Source organism: Meriones unguiculatus, chromosome 21, assembly GCF_030254825.1.
Source record: "Meriones unguiculatus strain TT.TT164.6M chromosome 21, Bangor_MerUng_6.1, whole genome shotgun sequence".
NCBI lineage: Eukaryota > Metazoa > Chordata > Mammalia > Rodentia > Muridae > Meriones > Meriones unguiculatus.
Genome location: NC_083368.1, coordinates 28886614 through 28909279, shown reverse-complemented (window position 1 = coordinate 28909279; position 22666 = coordinate 28886614). Strand labels below are relative to the sequence as shown.

Genomic DNA, 22666 nt, shown 5'->3' with positions numbered 1-22666 from the left:
AGAACAGCAGAAGCCATTACCTTTGCCCATCGAGTGCGCTCCTCACTAGTTAACGCCGCTATACTGGGTCCAGCAGGTTCACGACGGCATTTCTCGTGGATATATGTCAGTTGTCTTATGGAAGATTAAAAAAAGCATACTCAAAAAGAGCTTGGACAGGACACACAGGAGCTACAAAGCCTGTATACGCGCGCGCACGCGCACACACACACACACACACACACACACACACACACACACAATACGTACATATGTATATGTATTGTGATTATGTATTCTATTTATACCAAAAGTATATTGGACAATAACTTATATTTAAAAATAAGTTTAGATGATGTAATTCAAACTTTGAAAATGTAAACTTCCAGGGTTCAGATAAATAAATAACTTCTCTATGGGAGAACTTGACTAAGTATTCTGGTAATTAGTTAATCTTATAGCTATTTTGTACTTCTAATTAAAAATTGTGTACACATATATAAAGCCAGAGAACTTACAATTATTATTTGTGTTTTACCCAGAAACAGAAGTGTCATGTAGCCAATTTTAAATGATTTCATAAGTATCATTGTATTAATGCTGACAATAATATTGTAAAGACTCAGCTACGTGTAGTGGCACATGGACTGTCATTCACGCACTCCAGAGGCAGGAAGGCATAGCAAGTCGGGAATATACAATTAGACCATATCTCAAAGAGAGACAAGAAAAAGGGGGTGAGGAAGAATCCTGTGTTATCTAAAGACTCCACTAGATGAGGATAAAGTGTTTCATCTATCTTTAAACATGTAGCAGTTCAAAATAGGGTTTGCACAGGACCATATTTTTGTCAGGGAAAAATCAACAGAGCTTTAGTTTTTGACCTTCTTCCTCACATCATGTGCCACGAAGCTACAACTTCAAAATATCCAGGAATTACTGGATGATGATGATGATGACTGCAGCACCAGTCGCATCCTTTATACGCGCTATCATCATTCAAAAATGATGGGCAGTTTCCTCTGCTTATGTGTATTTGCAGCACTAATCAGAAATCATTTCCCTGCAACAAAATGTTCTCTCTCTCTCTCTCTCTCTTTCTCAGAGAGAGTCTCTTTACGTAGCCCTGGCTGGTTTGGATCTCACTCTGTAGAACAGGCTAGCCTCGAACTCAAGAGATCCGCCTGCTGGTTTTCTGAGTGCTGAGATTAAAGGCATGTGCCACCCCCATCTGGCTTTATTTTGGAACTGTATTCTACGAGCACATGAGGATTTCTTTATCAAACCCCTGAATCTACGAGAGAGCTTGCTTTGCTTCGCTTCCTGCTTACTTCAGGGAGGGAAAAAAAAATAAAGACTAAAAAATGGAGCTCATGTGGCAAAGTTTAATAAGCTGGACCACATTCAAATTAATGATTATTTTTTTTAAAAAAAGCCTGTAATAGAGCAGAAGAGCAAGTCAGCCTCATGTGCTATCCTGGTAGAACACAGAAATCCAAGGCAGAGCTCTTGTGTACAGAGAACTACAGCATTCATACAATAGCTGGACCACTTATTCGTAAAACCATACTGGGCCCCGTCCTTACCTACTGCAGTTACTGAAGCATACCCATGACTTGCCAAGTCCTCTGGGTATACCCCAGACACCTGAGTCTTGTACAAGGGTCTTCGCAGTAGCCTGTTTCATTACTCTATTTTGACCTGTGTGGTGATTTATATTACATGGATATTTAGGAATACTCTCAGCGTAGTTTCCTTTTTGTTTGAAATATTTAATAATGATATATTATTTAAGGGGCTGGGGTACAGGTCAATGTGTGCCTTTTGTGTATGCATGAGGGTCTGAGCTCAGTCCCCAGTGTTCTTGTGCCAAAGCTAGGCACGGTGACATCTGCCTGTAACCTCAGAGCTAGAATGGCAGTGGGAGAACAGAGTGACAGGTAGATCCCTTGAGGCTCATTAGTCAACCATTTTAGCCAGTCACAGAGCACCAGGTTCAGGATGAGACCCGCTCTTCAACCTATCGTCAGCCTCTGGCCTCCACACACATACACACAGAGGCACTGGTTCATGCACCCACATTTACAGATTTACCACATGCAACTATATCAAGTTTTTAAGAGTCATTTAAATTACACATAAATATATACAACTCAACATTTATAAAATCATTTAGGAAATCAGAAGTAATTATAAATTAGTGTACTCAAGGACTATTGCTACTTCACACCACAAGCCATTGGATGTGGTATGGTAGTTACACATATATTTTACTTATATTTTAGAAAAGTATACTAAAATATTTACACTAAAAGACACAATGTCTGAGATTTTCTTCAGGTTATTCACGGAGTTGAAAGAAAAGACAGAGCACAGCTGAATGTAACCAGGTAAAGACCATGAGAGAGAAAGAGAGAGAGTGTTGCTGAGAAAGTAACACGTGACATGAGAACTAAACGGAAGCTACTTGGAGAGAGAGGACAAAGGGAGAAGGAGAAGAGGAAAGACCAGGAAAGAGAAACAAAAACAAAGTTTGCTTGAAGAATGTCATAATGAAACCTAATTTTTTATAAGCCAAGAAGAATAAGGTATAGTTGAAAAGGTGCTGATATTTGTAATTGAAGACGTTAGGAGCTGAACATATCGAGGTCCTCATCTTGTAAGCGAGTCTCTTTATGTTTTCAAACTTTCTGTAATACTGTAAAAAGGCACATAATAATAACATATAGTACAAGTAGATTCACTACAGTTGATCTGGAAATATGGAACACACTAAACTAATAATAGTAATTAATTCTGCAGTACGGAGATAGGATTGCTAACATATGTAATGTTTTCCTTTTCTTCAACTATAACACATGCTATATATGATAAAACTGAAAAATTAAAAGCTAGTTTTAAGAAGAGCATGTATGAAACTCTTATTTTATAACTTACTGTCATTTTAGAGAAAGGCAATTTTGAACATTTTTTTTTTTAAAGCCAAGCAAAAGCTTGAGACCTAAGGATACCCAAGAAAGTAGTCTGAGATAGTCCTCCGATAGTCCAAGTACGTCAGGAGCTGGCAAAGGTCAGGATGATCTTGAATGCCTTAAGTCCTGATCCTCCTGCTGGAATGGCCACCCCATTTAGAAAGGAGTGCAGGGGACACAAGAAGGCTGGTTCACTACAGCTATACAGGTAGGTATATAATTTCAGGGCTGACCACCTGGTGCTGGCTGTGTGTGTGTGTGTGTGTGTGTGTGTGTGAACAATTAAAGAAATAGAGGCCATAAATTTGAAAGAGAGCTAGGGGAAAGTAGGTATACATGGGAAGGGTCAGAGAGAGAAAAAGGAAGGGGCAAAATGACATACTTGTTTTCTTAATTTCAAATGATACAGCTTTTTTTAAAAAGCAGGTATGAAAAAGCCATGGAACCAAATTAAAAACATAAAAACAAATTTGAAGGGAGTTATCCCACAGGCTACATAATGCTGGCCCTAAAAGCAACAGGTCACTAACTAAAAGCCCCAGTGAGAGGTGTGGGGTACTTCCACAGGAGCTGGTGTTCAGGGAGGTCCCAGAAAGACTCTCTTGCCATTCCTCTTGGTTGCTGTGCTGGCTAGTTTTATTTCAACTTGACACAAGCTAGCATCATTTGGGAAGAAGGACCTTCAACTGAGAAAATGCCCCCACCAGACTGCCCTGTAGGATAGGCTGTGGTGATTTTCTTGGTGACTGAAGTGGGAGGCCCAGCCCATTGTAGCTGATGCCACTCCTGAAGAAAGCAAGCTAAGCAAGCCATAAGGAGCAAGTCAGTAAGAAGCACCCTCCATGGCCTCTGTATGACCTCCTGTCTTCAGGTTCCTGCCTCCTGAGTAACTATCCTGACTTCCCTTCATGAAGGACTGTGATCAGGACACATAAGCTGAAGTAAACTGTTTCCCTCCTGAGTTGCTTTTGCCCAGGGTGATTTATTCCAGCAATAGAAACCCTAACCAAGACAGTCACTAACCAGAACCAGGTAAGATCCTACTGTTAAAGAAACCACAGACACTGATTGTGAAGTAAAAAAGAATCAAGCTGGAACTGAGCTAAAACTTCTTCCAGTGCTAGCTAACTGTGGGAGAAAAGGCATCAATAAACTCTATGAACTACAATACCATCATGTACCTACCTGTGTCATGAAGGCAGGACTGTCATGGGGATAACCAACTGTTATCATACTGGATCTAATCTATACCTGTAGACCTAGTCAAAAACACATGCTTGGAAATATGAGGGCCCTAATAGCTACATGAGGCCTGTGAGGGACTCAGTACTGTTGCTTAGTAAAATGGACACAGGGTCAAACTGTCTCTTAAGTACCTATGTTTATACCCACAAACAGATGCTACTCCAATTATTAATCAGAGAAGTTTTCTTCTGTGAACAGCAGTGAATGCAGAGACTCAGGGCTTACCAGCAAGTTAGGACTAAGTGATGGTGGCTCAGCTCTAAACAAGACATTTATACTACTCCCTACATGGCTCATGGAAAACGGAGGAATGGGAAACTGAATGAATGTAAAAACTGGAAGATAGGGAGAAGGACCACAAAATGTCCTCTGCTAAGTGCAACACAGGCATTCTAGTCATGAGCTTACAGCAGCCACAGTTATTGGCATGGAGCCTACCAATAGGCAGCCATTAACGGGTGAGGGGCTCATGGGTCCTACCCTTTATTGACCAAGTATTGCTGTGGCGGTCTGAATAAGAACGTCCATGTATTTGAATGCCTGGTCCCTAGTTAGTGGGACTGTATGGCAAGTTTAGGAGGTGTGACCTTGTCGGAGGAGGCAGCAGCTAGGAGTGGGCTTTGTAGTTTCAACGGACCGTGCCAGGCCCAGTGTCTCTCTCAGTCTGCCACATGTGAGCTCTCAGCTGCTTTTCCAGCACCATGCCTGCCTGCCTGCCTGCCTGCCACTATGCTTCCCACCATGAAGACAATGCACCAACCTTCTAAAGTTGTAAGCAAGACTCCAACTAACTGCTTTCTTCTCCAACTGCTTTCTTGCCTTAGACATGGTATCTCTTTATAGAAATTGAACAGTAACTGAGACAGCTGCCTACTGACAGCTTCTCAGAGATACACAAGTCTTCCCTTGTGTGTCCACTGCTGAGCCCAGACAGCCCTGGTCAAACTCAGTGAGTCACACAAATCAGAAAGTCATGAATGTGGGAAAGAGTTGTGTGGAAAAAGGAGAGCTGTCAGGGATGCAAGGAGAAAAGTAAAAGTAGGGGGTGAAAAATAAAGAATACGTTCTATAAGTATGTAAAATTTTCAAAGAACAAAGTTAATTAGAGGTACGTAATTTCTTTAAAAGGTAGTTTAGAGACCTGAGAAGCTCTGGCGGGGTGAGTAAACACCCTTCGTGCAGTACATCAAACACAAACACTCTGCCTCGACACAGCACAGCAATGTGGGTTGGACAATGCCCTTCACTCTCTGGAAAAGGACACAGAAAACACACGGCTCAGTACAGCTCCAGCCATGAGGATACAATTCCTCTAATACACAGCATACATGATAAATACATTTTAATGATAAATTTATCACATGTGACATATAAAATGTATCACCTGAACAAAGGGCCCATGGAAGAGGGAAGGATGAGGAGAATCTGACAGTGACCACGAAGCTATGATTAGATAGGAGTAAATCCTAGTACACTGCTTTACAGCCAGGTAAGCAGATAGATGACCGTGAACTGCACATTGCAAAAGCTAGAAATAAGGATTTTCATTTGGCCATAAAGAGTGGCAGATGTTTGAGGAGACAGGTATGTTTAACTTGACTTCACAATGTAGACATGCATTGGCATCATAAGGTAGTTCATTAACATGTACAACATACAACTTTTATGTTTATATTTCTTAGAAAACACCATTTAAGAAAACTGCAAGGCTATAGTTATAGCTCAGTAATAGACTGCTTGCCTACTATGACTGAGACAAAGCGTGATTGCTATAACCAAAAGGAAGATATCCTAAGTTAACAGAATCTCAGTTGCTATGATATAGACACAGAACTCTTGAAATTTGTCCATGTGAATCTTGGACTCCTTATGTTTCAAGTATTTGTATACTGTGAGAAACTCCAGAGTGCTATAAGAGTTAAGTTTTAGTTAAAAGAATGGGAAAGAAAGAAGGGGAATCTGAGGAATCTTGGAAGAACCACGAAAGAGAACAAATTTCTCTTTGAGATTATTTTAATGTTAACTTCTCATTGGATAATTTAATTACCAACTACAGCTATACCAATTGAACTGTCCTAATTTCTCACCTACTCATAAAGTGAAGGAGGGTTAAAATGCTGGGCCTGGAGCATTTAGTACTTGAATGGGGGACAGTTTAACTGCAGCGCTATCTAGCAACGATTCCTCAATGAACATTTTCAGTAGAGAAAATAATTATATGCCAAGAGTGTCAAGGGGAAGAATCTGTCTAGCCTACGTCCTGCTCCTTGTCTCTAAGACAGGAAAGTGCAAAGAGATGAATAATGATGAGACACACAGTCCCACTAGAACAAAGTTTACCGGTTAGAATTCAGTCATTGCACATGATGTCTTGACATCTATTTATCTACTACGAGGAAAGGCTATCTCTTGGTACCCCAGTACTGCCTCTTATACTGTACTTCCTCAGTGCTGGGGAGATAAATAGTTTTGCTCTTCAGGATATTCCCAAGCCATTTCTTCTCTCTGACCCCTTCCAACATTCCCAGATCCTTTTACATTTACCACAGATTCCCTTTATTACCATCATCTACTGGCATCCTCTCCAAAACCTGGGGTTTGAAAGAAAGAAAAAAAACCTGATCCCCATTTAATCCATGACTAGTTGGAGGAATGCGTGACAAGAGTATGGGAGAGCCGAATAAAGTGAGAAGATGAGCCATGGAAAGTCTGCAGGAGAGTACCGGAACAGACAGCACAGTAACTGAAGGTATCAGGACAAAAGTGACCTGGTTGCTAAATGCAAAAAAAGGTCAGTGAAGCGTCAGCAGAGAACGGGTACAGGGTAGTGGGTCAGGCTGGGGCTGGACCATCGGGGACTCAGAAAGGGCCCAGACTTCAGGGTGAAGTCTGATGGAAAGGAAGCCGATGGAAGGTTTTGCAGGGCAGTGGTTATGTGCTCTGAGCAGTACTTTAAGAAGGTCCGTCCAGGGCTATAGGAATGGCTCAGTGGAGAAAACCTTAACATAACCAGATCAGTTAGTGGGTAATGAAAGTGGTTACAGCGAGAACAACCTAACGGAGTGTCAAGTTGGTTGGTTTGCTGTTTTGGAGACCAGGCACTACTGTGTAATCCAGGCTTGTCTTGTATTCCCAATCCTGTTTCAGTTCTAGGGTACTGGACTATAGGCCTGTATCTTCATGCTTTGTGGGGATGATGATTTTTGACTATGATGTGACACTTTCAAGAAAAAAGTTATTTCTTTTTTCCTTTTAGTATGGAAGATAGCAGATCAGAGCAACCTACTAAAGCGTGAAAACTGATAGTGCAATGGAGAGAGGCAAGTGAACAAATAAAAAGAAGTGACTCTAACACATACACAGTTGCCCTCAGGATCACATAAGTTGGTTGGGGTTTGTTTTTAAGTTTGTTTTCTCTGTGGTATTGTGGATTGAGCTCAGAGCCTCACATATGCTAGCCTGAGCTCCACCCCAGATTTTTGTTCATCTAACTTTCAAAAAGGAACGTGAAGCATACAAACATGCTATAATGTAATCAAGAAAACAAACTGGGCAAATATTTTGGTAAGTATTTGATAGCTGCTGAAAAAAATTATCAGAGTGACTTGAAATTAATCTGAACAGCTTTTCTGTGATAAAATGAAGTGATAAATGAGGTGCGGCTCTGCTCCTTCTGAAGGATCTAGAGAGATTCTGTCTCCTTCCTCAGCTCAGGAGGCCCTTTCCACCGATAAAGCCATATGGAAGATCACAACCTGCTTCACTGCCACCTCTGCTTTTCTTCTAAGAACCCATGTGATCCTCGGATCTGTGTCATCAGTTCAGCATGACCTCATCTCCAAGTCAACTAACACTTTGACTCCTCCTCACCAGAGATGGGGAAGTGGCCTCTTTCGAGGACTACTATCTCCCTACCATAGACAGGCTGCTCATTCTGATTATGTGAGTTTTTATTAAATAGCTGCCAGCAACTGGAAGGCTTAATTATCTTAGGATACTCTGCCTGTATCTTTTTTGGCATGGGAAAGAAAACTGAACAAGACACATGACATTCATAGCAAAAAGGATAAAACAAATGTTATCTTTTTCCTCACCTTGTAGAAAGTTACCACAGGGGGGAAAGAAAAATTTCCTATTCTTTCCCCAAATGGAATAAAACCATATTCAAGGCATTGTTAGGAAAGTAACAAGGAACTATTCCCCTCTGCTACTGTCTTATGAAGTACACAGGTAAAGCAGTTTGAGTAGCTTAAGTAATCTTCTACCTATATATTCTCTCCATTTCACTCAGTGAGATAAGAGATTTGGTTAAGGGATTAACTGTGACTCTGGGAGCAGAGTGAGGAATGTTCAGGGTAAAACAGAACATGTTAGTTAATATATTCGTGATTTTTGTGAGAAGGGGAAGGTACAAGTACTTACAGAAGCAGGCATCAGAAATGGGTAGGGCTGATCTTTGCCTTAACGTAAATAAATGGAAATATAACTCCTTCAGGGGAAAAAAAAATAAGTTCACTAGCCAAGAATGAGGCAGAAAGAAAAGAAACAGTCTTGTTTTTAAGTGCAAGAATAAACTGACAATTGTTGCAAGATGTTATAGGCCCACTTGAGAGGGAAGAACACAGCTGTACAGAAGAGTAGAGCCATAAAATGGTAAATCACAATGTGGATACAAAAAGTAGCTGTGATGGATACGGGTATTCCACATCATAAAGGAAACTACAACAGTCAAGGTGCTGGACTTTTGAGCTAACAGGTCTGAGGCATGTCTGCAGGAAGGAGACTTACTGGGGAGTAGAGATGGAGGTTCTGGTGAAGGAATGATGCCTTGGATAACATGAAACTAGAAGCTAAGGCCATCTAGAACATTACTGAGCTAGTAATGGGAAAAAGACAGTTTCACAGATTAACTTTTCAAAAGCCAACTGTTTAGCATCTTAGAAATCACAGCAAAACTACCTAGATCTCAATGCCTTCCAAAAACAACAACAAAAGAGTGTGTCCAATGTTTTACTCACCGGTCTTAAAATAATTCACAATTGAATCTCTAGTAATTCCTGGAATCTTGCAGGTAGAATATAACATTCGGAATTGGTACATGTCTAATGGAGTATTTCCAGATTTATGTACAGGTAATTTTTCTCTATTAAAAAAGCATTTTGATTAAAAAGTCATTGATAAAACTTGCTATCAAGCCATCAAAACTATATTATTCTTCCCCCAAATAATCGAGTTAGATTGACAACATTTGCTTATTTCCCACATCGGGCAAGCCCATGGTTCAGCAAGTGTCAGGGTCCTTACTGCCCTTACATTCCCAGCTCAGCACATGCGAGAGCCCTTGGTGCCCATAATTTCATGGCTCAGCCCATTCCGGGGCCCTCAGTGCCTGCATCACCATGGCTCAGCTCGTGTCGGTGCTTCTGGTGTCTGTCCCTTCATGGTTCAGCCCATGCCAGGGTCTCTCTAGCACTCTTAACTTTTTTTTTCTTTTTGGTTTTTTTTTTAAACAGGGTTTCTCTGTGTAGCCTCGGCTATGGCTCTGTAGACAGCGATCTGCCTGCCTCTGCCTCCCGTGGCGCCGGGATTAAAGGCATGCACTACCACACCCAGCTGCTCTTACCTTCTTAGCAGCTGCCAGAAGTTCAAGTTGTGCCAGAGAAGTACACTTCCTCTTTCTAACTGAGTGCCTTCCCTTTCAGGCCAGTAATGTTCAAAGTGAGGGGTAGGACCCACAAAGTTCACATTCAGCTGTGATGGTATACGCACATCCAGGTAGGCAACATTGAGCCACCACTCCTCCAGCTAAAAGAAAGGAAGAACATTAGTTCTTCAGAATATTTGAATATGTAACTGCCAGCAAGTAAAGAGAACATGACACATTTGCTCCTTATTCTTCCATGTTCAAAGCCACATTCTGAGTCCTCACAGGTAATGGGAACTGCTACTGTAATAACTTCCTTTCCTGTTCTCCCTCCTCTTCACCTTTGGAACTATAAAATCTTAACTATTAGCTGGTTTAACTCCATCGTCAGATCCTAATGTCCAACTATCCCAATTAGCTAATAGGAACTCGGGTGATTCCCAGAGTGGAAACAGTTACTTGGCTATTTATAATGTTCCTTCAGCAAAACCCCCTGAAATCCTAGTTAGAAATGCAGGACCCTTGAGTGTGCGTCTAACTAATTTACACTTTTATGTGTCCCCTTTTACAGCAAGTAACTGAATTTCTGTCCTAAGTAGGTAGATAGTATCATGTCACTTAAAGTTTTTTAATGGAGGTGCAAACTGTAGTTAGAAACCCAGATAAAGACAAAACAAATACAAGCAGAACAACTTCTTTACCTTTATCCCCATTTTTTTAAATTAAAATATCAAAACTGAGAACAAAAGAATCTGGAATCAGGAAATGTTATTATTTTCATCATAAGGATCAATGTCTCATGAAAAAACAATTTTTCTCTTTAAAAATATAAGTCACCATCAGTATTTTTCAACTAAGGCGATGCTTTCTAATTATGAAAAGTCACCCTCTAATTCCTACACTGGAGACGTGGCTGAGCTAACGGCTCAGAAGAGAGTGCTGCTGGGAAGGGAGACCCAATAGTTAGGGCAGCTTTCCCTTCTGTCTATTTACCTCAGCTACTTCCCGCTTCTCCAGAGCTCTGTCTAGATATGCTCACGCCAGTGCGGCCTGGAAGGCTGTTTCCAGCAAACACAGGCTGTGAATCACCTGCATCAGAGCCCCGTGGATGGGTGAGGGCATGGCTCAGCCGTAGAGAGCTTGCCCAGCATGCATAACTCTGGATCCTATGACCAATACTGGCCAAAACATAGACCACATAGAGGAATTAAAATAAGGAGTTCTGGCCCCTCATGGACTTCCTGAGTCAAAAATTACTGATTCCAGCAAACCTGCATTTTAGCACATTATCAGGTAAGTAAAAAGCTCATTTATAAAATAAATGCTTTCTAATTAAGTAAATCATTCTTTTGTGACCATAATAGCAATGCCAAGATTTTACAGTAATAATTTAAACATGAAAGCTATGTACATTTTCAATTCTTCTTTAAATATCAAGATTTCAATTTAAGTAAGCAAAATAAATACCCAGTTTCTTTTTCCTTTAGCTCTTTCAAGTAACTTCTTATGCAATTGTTCACCAACTCCATTTTGAAACTTTTGAACTATTTCTTCAGTTTTCTTATATTCTTCTTCATTCGCAAACGGTTTTACTATAAAAAAGTGATTATTCAGATGTAAGTATCTCCATATCACCTCATTCTTTTACAAATCTAAACATTACTAGCACACAATGAGGTTTTAGTTTGCAGCATGAAAATGGCAATGCAAAATATCGATTTTTCAAAAAAGAAATAAAACGGTGAATATCGTACAGTGCACTCACAATATTCTGAAATCATCGCCAAATTATTCTGGATGAAAGTTAATGAGGTAAAGCTAGCATCGAGCTATTACTGCAGTAGAAAGTATGTCCTCAACCGCAAATAACAGAAGGCAAAGCACGTTTCCATTAATGTTCAAATGAGAACCATGACGCCTACATATGCAATGCAATATGCATTTAGGGTGCCCGATGGCCAAAAATAGTTTGCTACTAAAGAAAAAAAAGAAGAAAGATGGAAAAGAAAACCATTCAAGTTCCCTAGTTCATGAATATCAATTGTTTTGAAAATTAAAGTTTGTTGGAAATCAAATGAATGTATTCTTTCTGTTTCGTATTTGTCTCTTTAAAGTCTGATCTAGAACAACGTAAAATCCAATCTAAAATAGCTGCACTCAGAGAGAATAAAGTCAATACTCAAAAAAAAGTCAACAATCTGTGAATTTAAAATAAATTAGTATTCCCAAATGAAAGTAGATTTAAAGAGAAGAAGAAAAAGAGGAGGAGGAGGAGGAAGAGGAAGAAAGTATTTGAAAAGCAGGAGGAAACAGGGCTGAGGTGATAGCTACTTTTTAGCATGTGGGTGTCCTAGGTTTGCTCCCTGGAACCCATGTTAAAAACAGACACATACAAACAAACATCATGGAGCAGAGGCAAGCAGGCATACACCATCCAAAACAAACAATGACAAAAGGTAAAAAAGGACAGCACACATGCGGCCACAGACGCCTGCTCCCAGTTAAGCCAGGGAACAAAGCATTTTTTCCACTCATTCTAGAAATGACACTAAAATGACAGTAAAGTGGTTTTAAAAGAAGTACAGAGCAGTGAGATGCTCAGCAGTTAAGAGAACTGACTGGCTGTTCTTCCAGATATCCTGAGTTCAATTTCCAGCACTCACATGGCAACTTACAATCACCTACAATGGAATCTGATGCTATCTTCTAGCATTTTAGATTGACACACAGACAAAGCACTCGTACACATAAGATGCATTTAACAATAAATCTAAAAAGAACTATTCCATGAGAGGGGCAGATGTGGGGCAAAGCAAAGGGAGGGAAACAGGAAATAACAGACAATTAAGATAACATTTCACAAACCTAGAAAACACTGTCAGCCAGACACAGTGGCAAGTCTATACAGTCCAGGCCACTTGAGAGGCTGAGGTGAAATAAGTTCAAGGTCAGCCTGGGCAACACACTAGGACCCTGTTTCAAAAAAAAAAAAGAAAAAAAAACCCAAACTAAACAAGCAAAGTGGGGAAAATGATGATTGGCTTTGTAAAATAGAGAAAATAAGTATCTTAGGCCTGGAAATAAAAGGTTACAGAAAATACAAGAAAGGTTAGAAGTCTATCAAGAAACAAGCAAATTCTGACAAGGTTCAAGAATTTAAGGTTCAAGGTTCCTTCAAAAACAAAGGGAAAATGAAGGATGGAATGTTTTCAACCTAATGAAACAGTCTGAAGCTTTCTGACCTACTGTAAACATTATACAGTATACATATACTGAAATCACATAGTGCCAACTAGTGTGTGCGTGTGTGTGTGTGTATGGTACTAGCTTAAATTTAGTTTCAACTTTCAAAATAAAATTAAATTGCAACCTGAACAATTAGTCATACTCTACTTCCTCCCTATCCCAAACTGATCAGTTCAAGGAAAGAGTACTGACTCAGGTGTGTGGTGTGTGCTAACGAAGTTCCTAGGTTGCTACACTCAACAGTTAGCTCCACTAGTCACCAAGTCCAGGTCGTGCACACAGAGTCCCCAGTGAGCTTCCCAGAATCGTGGTCTTAATGTGAATGTCGAAAGACTGGCACTGTTGTGGAGCCTATCCTTGGGTTTCACAGGCGATAGCATTTTAATCAGAGCACCATGCCTCCATATATGGAACCTTCACAAGATTTGGTCTGCGGCTCTCTCTCATAGCCAGGTTGGGTAAGGTTCACTGGACTCGTGTGAGATGATGGCTTCTTCCACTTCATGCCCCACCTACCATGACCTCAACCTGCTAGTGTATATAAAGAGGGAGGTTTCCTGAAGGCAGGGTCTCCGGCTACCTGGCTTGCAGGAGGGGGTAGGTGTTTTCAATGATGCCCCCAGCTGGAAGTCGCTGCGCTCCTGTAAGGTAAGCCTAATAAACTCTCTAGCTTACCAAACAGGACTTGGGTAGAATTATTTCTTTGGTCTGTCACTGGTGCCTTCTCTGGGCTGAGTGAACAACTGTTCACGTCTCCTTGGAAAAGTTCACACATTTGGTGCTCAAACAGAGAGAGAGAGAGAGAGAGAGAGAGAGAGAGAGAGAAGAGAGGTAAAGCTGACTTTGCACACAGCTGTAATGGGCGAGCAAACGTGGACTAAAGCAGATGGTTGTGGAGCTGCACAGGCAATTCTGATACGGACAGCTTCTCCTTGTAACTGACGGGGTCTCCTTGCTGTGGCAGCAACTGAATTATCTCTGTTGTGAGTCATAATACCTGCAACTGAGTCCACCTGTCCACAGGAAAGAACTTGTCTACATAGGGGAGAAAGACAATGAGAAAAAGATACGTGGGTGGCATCCTCCTTGCTAGTCTCTGGGTTGGCAAGTAGGTAAACATGGGAAGGGGAGAGAGGTGCTTTTAAGACTGGAGGGGCATAAGGGAAAGCACACGCTAGATCTGTCCTATGTATCCCCTCCCGATACCCAAAATCGTGGAGCACAACAGACAAATTGAACAAAGGTGAGGAGGAAATGAGGTGAAGTGATAGCAATGGGCGAGCACGAGAGAGGCAGTGTGCCACCCTGTTCGCGGACACACAGAGGACTATAGTAAAGAGGCAGTTAGTCACCATGGACCCTGGGACTGTTTCGAGGTTTGATGCTTTGCTGAGCCCAGTGATGAGCTGTGATCTTTACAGGGTAAGAAAGAACCTAGCTGATCTGAGTGACTTAGAGTGTAATGGGAAGGTGTAGAGTGTAAGGGTTATAATGTGCTAAAAGGAAATTAAAAAAATAAAAGCAACAGAAAGGGGGACCAGTCTGAGTCACTCAGATAGAGTTAGGGGCATAGGAATAAGAGACCAAGAGAGTATGTAACCAAATGAAGAATGTAGGAGGAAACCACCTAGGAACCTATGGTTTTGCAACCTAAGTGAAAATAGAGTGCAAGTGGCTAGAACACCCATGGTATGAAAGAAAGTGGAGGAAGTACTCGAAGCAGACGGTCTAAGTGGGAATGGGTACGGGTGGGAGAAAGGAGGCTCCCCATGCCCCACTGGAAGATTCATATACCAACTGAAATCCGTGAATTAGTTAAATAACTTAATAAATAACTTCAAAAGGGACATGAACTTGGGAAAGGGTTAAGATAGGAGGTGCTTATGATCTTCAGCAGGAGGCACCTCAAAATCAGAATGGCACCATATTTCCCATAAGGAACAAACCAGGCCTTCAAAATTCTTAAAGCACACACAGTTCAGAATTCTATACTCAGCTAACAATCAAGTGAAAACACTTCGCTCTTTTTTGTCTTCCCAAATATTCTTTTGCAGGCAGCTACAAGGATGAAGCAACGTAAGAAAACAGACTAAGAAAGAGAGAACACAGGAGAGAAGTGAACCACCAGAATGCTGGCAAATGAAATCTCTGCATAGCAGCTGTGTAGCAAGCTCAAGCAAATCTACCCCCATTTAGAAAAGAAGCAGAAGGGACAAAGGAAAAGGAGAAAAGAGAAAGGGGAAGGAGAACCCCACAAAGCACATTTTTAAAGAGGAAATAAAACTGACTCAATATTTTATGCCTAACTGTATCCAAGAATGTTCACCCATTCAAGTGTTTAGGACTAAATTATGAATACAAAGGGACAAAAATAAGCAATGAAAAAGGACGAGGAAATACAACCCCTTTGGGGGTTGAACAGCTCATTCACACGGGTCACTTAAGACCACTGAAAACCAAAAATATGTACATTATATTAACATATACTATGGCTATATTATATTAACAGTAGCAAAATTACAGCTATAAGGTAAGAACCAGAAAAATTATATGGTGTGGTTCACCACAACATGAGGAACAGCATGGGTCGCAGCATGAGAAAGATTGAGAGCCACTCCTCGAAAGCCTAAATGGCCAGGTGAATTAAGGTAAAGCTGTATTAAAATCAGGTGGCTGCTGATTTCAAGTGGTGATTTCATATATGGACGATGAGAAGGAGAGGGAAATTTTGGATATGCAGGATTGCACATATGCTTGGGACAGATGTTAGGGAGCAAACTACACAATTATTTCAAGGAATTAATTTACAATATCTACAACTACAAAATCCAAGAACTGTAAGATTAGTTCAAATATGGTGACAGCAAAAGAAACAGGGAAGATTTCAAAATCTTTGCCCTAAGAGGGACTGGTACAAGCAGATAGAGACAAAGGACCTATATTCACACTGCAGGCCTAGCAAAACAATCTGACTTTTCAAGTAATGGAAATAATAACTTTTAAAAGCTTTGCATATTTTAAGGATGATCCTAGAAGAATCAGCTTTAGACCCTTGTCAACATTGTATCTATGCTACTAACAATATTAATCTCTATTAGAAGATTATAGACATACCTGATTCAAGGTATTTTTTTAATGATTCTTCAAGTGAAGGAACAGGCAATGATGGAAGAGACTCCTGGTACTGAAATGTTCGTTCTTCAATTGATTTAGCCAATTGATTTTCCATGATATAATCACAGTAGGAAAACTAAAAAAAAAAAAAAGAGAGAAAGAGAGAGACATCAGTCAGAACTTCAATTTCATTAACTATTTGTAAACTTGCCAGATAAAGAAAACAACTTTAATATTAAAAATGTAAGCTTAGCATGCTAGGAATCAAGGCATCGTCAGTGATTCTAATAGCCATCACCACCCAACTCCAGACAGTGCAGTGCGTTACAGAAAACACACCCCCTAACTTTCACACAGAGATAACATTCCCTGCCACTATACATATGAAAAGAAGAACCTCAGCTTTGGTCGTTTGTTTAAGAGGTCGTATTGGGTACTCGAATGCAGATGTGTGAGAGGATAATTTCCCTCCTACAAGGCAACATTACAGGGAAGCTGCGGAGTCTTGCTGGGTGGGTAGGACTGGGTGGGTAGAACAAGAAACTCTGAAAAGCATATGCAGGGGTGTGGAAGAATGGGCCACAGAATATCATACACTGTAAGAATTGACAAGCTTATTGTTTACTAGAGCCTCTTTTGGATATATGCCTACAAGTGGTATGGCTGGATCTTGAGGGAGCACTATTCCTAGTTGTCTGAGAAAGCACCAGCTTGCTTTCCAGAGGGGTTGTATGAATAAGGACACTTGCTCAACCATGTTTGTAGCAGCTTTATTTGTAATAGCCAGAAGCCGGAAACATCCCAGATGCCCCTCAACTGAAGAATGGATGCAGAAATTGTGGTACATCTACACAATGGAATATTACTCATTAATGAAAAATAAGGAAATCATGAAATTTGCAGGTAAATGGTGGGACCTGGAAAGGATCATCTTGAGTGAGCTGTCCCAGAAGCAGAAAGACACACATGCTATATACTCACTCATATAGACATGTAATATAGGATAAACCTACTAAAATCTGTATATCTAAAGAAACTAATCAAGAGAGAGTACCCTGACTAAAATCCTCAATCCCCATCCGGAAAGGCAAAGAGGAAGGACATCAGAAGAAGAAGAAAACAGGAAACAAGTTAGGAGCCTCCCACAGAGGGCCTCTGAAAGGCTCTGCCCTGCAGACTATCAAAGCAGATGCTGAGACTTACGGCCAACAATTGGGCAATGTGCATGGAATCTTATGTAAGTGGGAAATAGTAAGATCTGGAGAGGACAGGAACTCCACAAGGAGAGCAACAGAACGAGAAATTTGAACACAGGGGTCTTCCCAGAGACTCATACTCCAACCAAGTACCATGTATGGAGACAACCTAGAACCCCTGCACAGATGTAGCCCATGGCAGTTTAGTGTCCAAGTGGGTTCCATAGTAATGGGAAGAGGGACTGCCTCTGACATAATCTGATTGGCCTGCTCTTTGATCACCTCCCCCTGAGGGTGGAGCAGCCTTACCAGGCCACAGAAGATGACAATGCAGCCACTCCTGATGAGATCTGATAGACTAAGATCAGAAGGAAGGAGAGGAGGACCTCCCCTATCAGTGAACTTGGGGAGGGGCATGTGTGAAGAAGGGGGTGGGAGGTTGGGATTGGGAGGGAAGAAGGGAGGGGCTTATGGGGGGATACAAAGTGAATAAAGTGTAATTAATAACAATTTTTTAAAAAAAGGACTCATAGCTAAAAAAGAAAAAAAAATTGAAAAGCTGAGGTAACTTAAAACTGTGCAGATGGCATGGGACCTAATCAGGTTGACTTTGAGAATCACAAACCAGTCTTGAATATTTTCTACATTTGTGGTAATTTTCATCAAAATCAAACTAACCCCATATATGAATAGGGTGTATTGGTATTAAATGAAAAAAATAAGATTTCTGAAAGAATCATCTATAAATTCCATATAAAAAACAGTAACTAAAAAACACGAAATTTGATACTGAATGAAAACTTCCTGTCCTTTCATATCCTATTTTAAAATAGTAAAGTGAAACAAAATATATTATTTATACATTATTAAAGTTAATATCAGAAACAAAGGCATGGCAGATTATTTTTGGCTAATACCCCTTCCCCCACTCTTAACAAAATCTAGAATTTCTGCTGTATCTGTAAGGACCTATCTATATTTCTCCTGCCCTCTGGATGTGCCACCTCCTGGTCACAGCTCTAAAATGAATTGCATATACTTTCCCTGCTCCTTATCTCCTTGTCAGTGCTGACCAAGTGGATGCCACCCACAACAAGCACCTTTGGACCCATTTACAGAGGCCATTTTGTCAGAATCACCTTTCTAAGCCCCGAAGTCCTACTTCTAGATGAGAAAGAAAAAGAAAACAAAGGGAGGGAGAGGCCCAGTGCTGGCCATGGTGGCATGTGCCTAGCTGCAGTGGCAGAAGGATCGCCTGAGCCCGGGGGTTTAAGATCAAACTGTATACTATAATGAGACTAAACAACAATAAACCCCTCTTGTTTTATTAACATCGTTGTACTGTTGGCTTTGTTACAGAGAAGAGGTTAGTCTATTCCATTAATAGAATCAGATACCCACAGGACCTCAAAGTTCCGCCTTTTTCTTCCAATAGTCTCACTTACATCCATTTGAATATTGATAAACAGCTTTGGACCTAATAGAAATGTCGTTCTCGGTCCCAAGTATAGACTCGGCCACTTCCTAACCATTTGCTCCCAGGGAAGTGAATGGAGGAAAAAAAATAGGATAATGTATTTGGTGGTGGGCGGCCAGAGCACAAGCGTGGTAGCCAAAGGACAATTTTCAGGAGTTTGCTCTCTTCTTCTACCGTGTGGGTTATCTGCTGGCTGCAGGTGCTGATAGCTGAACCATCTCACTGAGGCTCAACTTTTTTTTTTTTTGAGACATGATATCACTACATCACCCTGGCAGGGCTGGAACTAGCAACTGTAAACCAAGCTTGCCTGAATTCCCATGCATCTGTCTGCCTCGGACTCCCTGGTGCTGGGATTAAAGTTATGTGCCACCAATACGTGCCCAGCTCTAGGCAAGAAACTGTAATTTGAATCTTTCCCTCTGAATCTGTAACCATACAATTAGTCATCAGATTTTTTTTTAAATGTCCTAAAAAGAATGCCATAAAAAACAATCCATCCTGAAACAACTATATTATGGACTATAGCAGGCAGAATTCCTGCTACCTACCCCCTTCCCTTTTAGTCCCCAGAACTTGTTATTATGACAGAAGATCATGACTCCTGTGGCTGCAACTGGGTTTCATCTACAAAAAAATGAGCTTAAAATAGGGAGCACCTAACCTAACCTATCTGAGTCCTTGGGGCAGAGCGCTGCCACCGCCTCTATTTCTACATTAAGGAACTCAGAGACCATCGCTGTCGATAGGGAAATGGGAATCTTAATCCCACCGCAAGTGAGCAGGAATTAAATTCTGCCAACTTGCGTGAACCTGAAAAAAAAGACTCTCCCCCTAAAACTTCAGAAAATAACTCATAACAACTAAGCTCACTCAGGCTTCAGATTTACAGAGGCTCAAAGTCTGTGTTCATTTAGCCGCTAAGCTTGTTGTGACAGCAACAGGAAACTAATACAAGCAAGCCTGCTACGGTAAGCTGTCCTCTTTACACTTCCTTGTCACTTAAGGGACTCTACAGAGTCAAGAACAAGAGTACTAATTTTATGCCTGCTGTGCTGCAAAAGGCGATTATAGATTCTTTAAGAGTTGCCTTTTCAACCGTATAGACTAAGTTAAATAATCCCAGTAACATTAAGAAAACCGTTTACAATGTATTTAACTAGAGTGGACTTCCTCAAAACAAGGTGATGTGAACTCAAGATAAGTGGGAAAGAGAACCAGGAAGAATAAGTAAATAAACATTGTCACGTACCAGCAAACCAAGAAGAAGTGGTTCAGGACTGCCAGGAGCCTGCTTGAACAACTCTGATTTGAAACCACGGGGACCCGAACAAGACTGGCGACTGTGAGAAGGAAGAAATGCGTTCAAGTAAATATCAGGAAGGGGGTGAGAAAGGCTAGCGAAAGAAGTTGCAAACACACGGAGAATGGTCAACTGCTAGACAGGTTTAAATCACTGCAGTGCTGTGTTCCAGGTATCCCAGTAGATGGACCCGGGCGGCACAGCAGAAGCAGAGAGCCATGAAGTTCAGAAACTCCTCCCACCACCCCAAGGGCAGGTCCGCACAGTGGATGAGAACAAGTGGGGAGAAAACAGGGAACCCGCATGCACAAAAACAGCCAACCGAGCAAGCACCCCGACACTCCAGCAGGGTGGCGCAACTGAGGGACACCCCAGATCCGAAGGGCGGGACACCGGGGGGACAACACGCCTGGGCCAAAACCGGGGCCCCTTAGGCTCCCAGCCCGACGGCACTCAGCTCGTCTCCGCGCAACCGCAGGGGCCCTCAACCCCTCGCCGCGGAAGGAGAGCGGGCACCCCGCAGGCCGATGCGCGGACGCTCACCTCCCGCACCCGTCCTCGCCCTCGGCCACCAGCCGCCAGCCCGGTCGGCCCGCAAGCCCTGGGCTGCCCAGAAGCCGGACGAGGACGGAAAGCAGCGAGGGTCCCGCCCTGAGCGCGTCGAGGGACGGGATTGGGCGAGACGCCACGAGGGTCCCGCCCTGAGCGCGTCGAGGGACGCGATTGGGCGAGATGCCACGAGGGTCCCGCCCCGCGCTGGAAGGAGTAGGCCGCAGAGGCTGGCTGCTGGGGACCGGGTCCCGCCCCCGCCGGCTCCCCTCGCTCCGGTTGCGTTCCTGGCTGCGGACCCGGGAACGCGAGCAGAAAAACAGATTAGCGATCTGCAGTCCCTGCTACGGCAGCTTCCTGCCGGATGCCCCGGGAGGCTGGCCTCGCTCCAGAGGGATGTAGGCGGCTCCGCCCACGCGCGGGCACAGCCCTGTGGATGGGTAAGGACGCAGGAGCTCAGCCTGCGCTTCACCCAAACTCTTGGCGGTTTGGCGCTGTGTCCCTGGCGCTCGGCGCTCCCGGCTGCCCCTCCCCCTTGCGGGTGCAAGCCTCCTTTGCACCGAGCCCGAGCAAGAATTTTATACTCGAGTCTTAACGGAGGCATTTCACTGTCCGCCCTGTGGGCTGGCGAAAGAATAGCAACCGAACAGATCCGGTTGGGCCTCGTCGCCTTCTTCGAGACGAAGATTTTGCCAGCTCCCAGCCTGCTGCGGTAGCCTTCGGAGTCTCAAGGGATGTTCACGCTTCAGGCTGCTCTGGATTTTTATCAGTCCAAGAAGTAGCATTTTTTTTTTTTTAAATCCAGAGTGGAGCATAGCAAGTTCTAGAGGAGGACTGTAAGGTTAATTTAGTTTCTCAGGTCAAAGGATTGTTGATTTACCGCCTGAAATAAAGTGTTGCAATTTTAATCTTATATACACTGTTTATTCCTACCATTGTTTGATTTTTGTGGAAGGAAAAATATTTCGCACGCTCTGGCCTAGTTATCCAAAGCGGTTTAAAGAATTCGTTTCAAATTACTATATTAAAAGCCACTCACAATTCCTTTTGATAAAAAAGACATCCCCTGAACTGACCGAAGGCAATGTGTCATAGTGTGTGACACATTGTGTGTGAATAGTCTTGAGTGTTCTTCGGAATTAATAATGTGTTTCACGCCTGCACAGCTTGCTAGAGGTGTTACGTAATCAAGCTGAACCATTTCTCCAAGCCTGTCAAAGTCCGGGTGTGCTAAAGAACTCCCCTGACCCCTCATGATCTGTAACTGTTTCATTCTGGATAAGGTTAAATTTCGCTTACAAGATAGAATTATAAAACTGACTGGGCTTCTCAGAAACCTTCATTGTACTTTTTTTTCCCTTTAATTTTGGCACCTCTTCAAAAGTTGGTGCATATTGGATGTTTGCTGGTTGGCAAAGAATTTAGGGCCATTCACCTTCGTTATTTTTTTTGTGTGTGTTTGGTAATGGGATCAACACAGGTGGGTATACAGCGTCTCTACCACGGCAGCCCAACTTCACGTTCCTCTCCCTCCTGGTCTGCTTAAATAGAAACAAAGTGTCTGTTTCTGACACTTTGAGAAAGGGAAAATTGTGGGACTGAAGGAAATGAGTGAAGCATGGCGTGTGTGAGGACAATGATAATCCATGTAAAAATATAGATAAGCGGACTCTTTAAAATATTTTCTTCCAACTGTATAATAAATATTTTAATGTCAAACTTGAAATTATGTAGCACTCACATTAAATTTGAACAAGCTTGCGTTTCTTAACGTAGGCTAGACAGGTCTTGATTGGTGAGGAAGATGCTCCAGGCATTTGGAGTATGTCTTAAGGCAACAAGTTGTCCCGAGACTTAAAATTTGCTAGTGGTGATTGTAACTTTTTAAAGTGTTTATAAAATCATTCACTTGTAGTACTGTGTGTGAAGGGATTTGTATCA

General features: G+C 42.0%; 1 protein-coding gene across 2 annotated transcripts in view; it reads right to left on the bottom strand.

Annotated features, from left to right (window-relative positions):
* The window catches only part of Crot (carnitine O-octanoyltransferase), a 32340-nt gene extending 11490 nt beyond the window's left edge, over nt 1-20850 (bottom strand). The window contains exons 1-8 of one of the 2 annotated variants that reach the window (XM_021648345.2): nt 20720-20850; nt 20126-20216; nt 16201-16336; nt 11308-11432; nt 9820-10001; nt 9215-9339; nt 5338-5446; nt 21-114 (exon numbers count right to left, since the gene is read on the bottom strand). In XM_021648345.2, the coding sequence (XP_021504020.2) occupies nt 21-114; nt 5338-5446; nt 9215-9339; nt 9820-10001; nt 11308-11432; nt 16201-16315 (750 nt within the window). In that variant the 5' untranslated portion in view covers nt 16316-16336; nt 20126-20216; nt 20720-20850. Of the gene's footprint in view, nt 1-20; nt 115-5337; nt 5447-9214; nt 9340-9819; nt 10002-11307; nt 11433-13761; nt 13877-16200; nt 16337-20125; nt 20217-20719 lie in introns of those variants that run through there. The other variant, XM_060373875.1, reaches the window with a different exon arrangement.
* Nucleotides 20851-22666: the final 1816 nt, after the last annotated feature.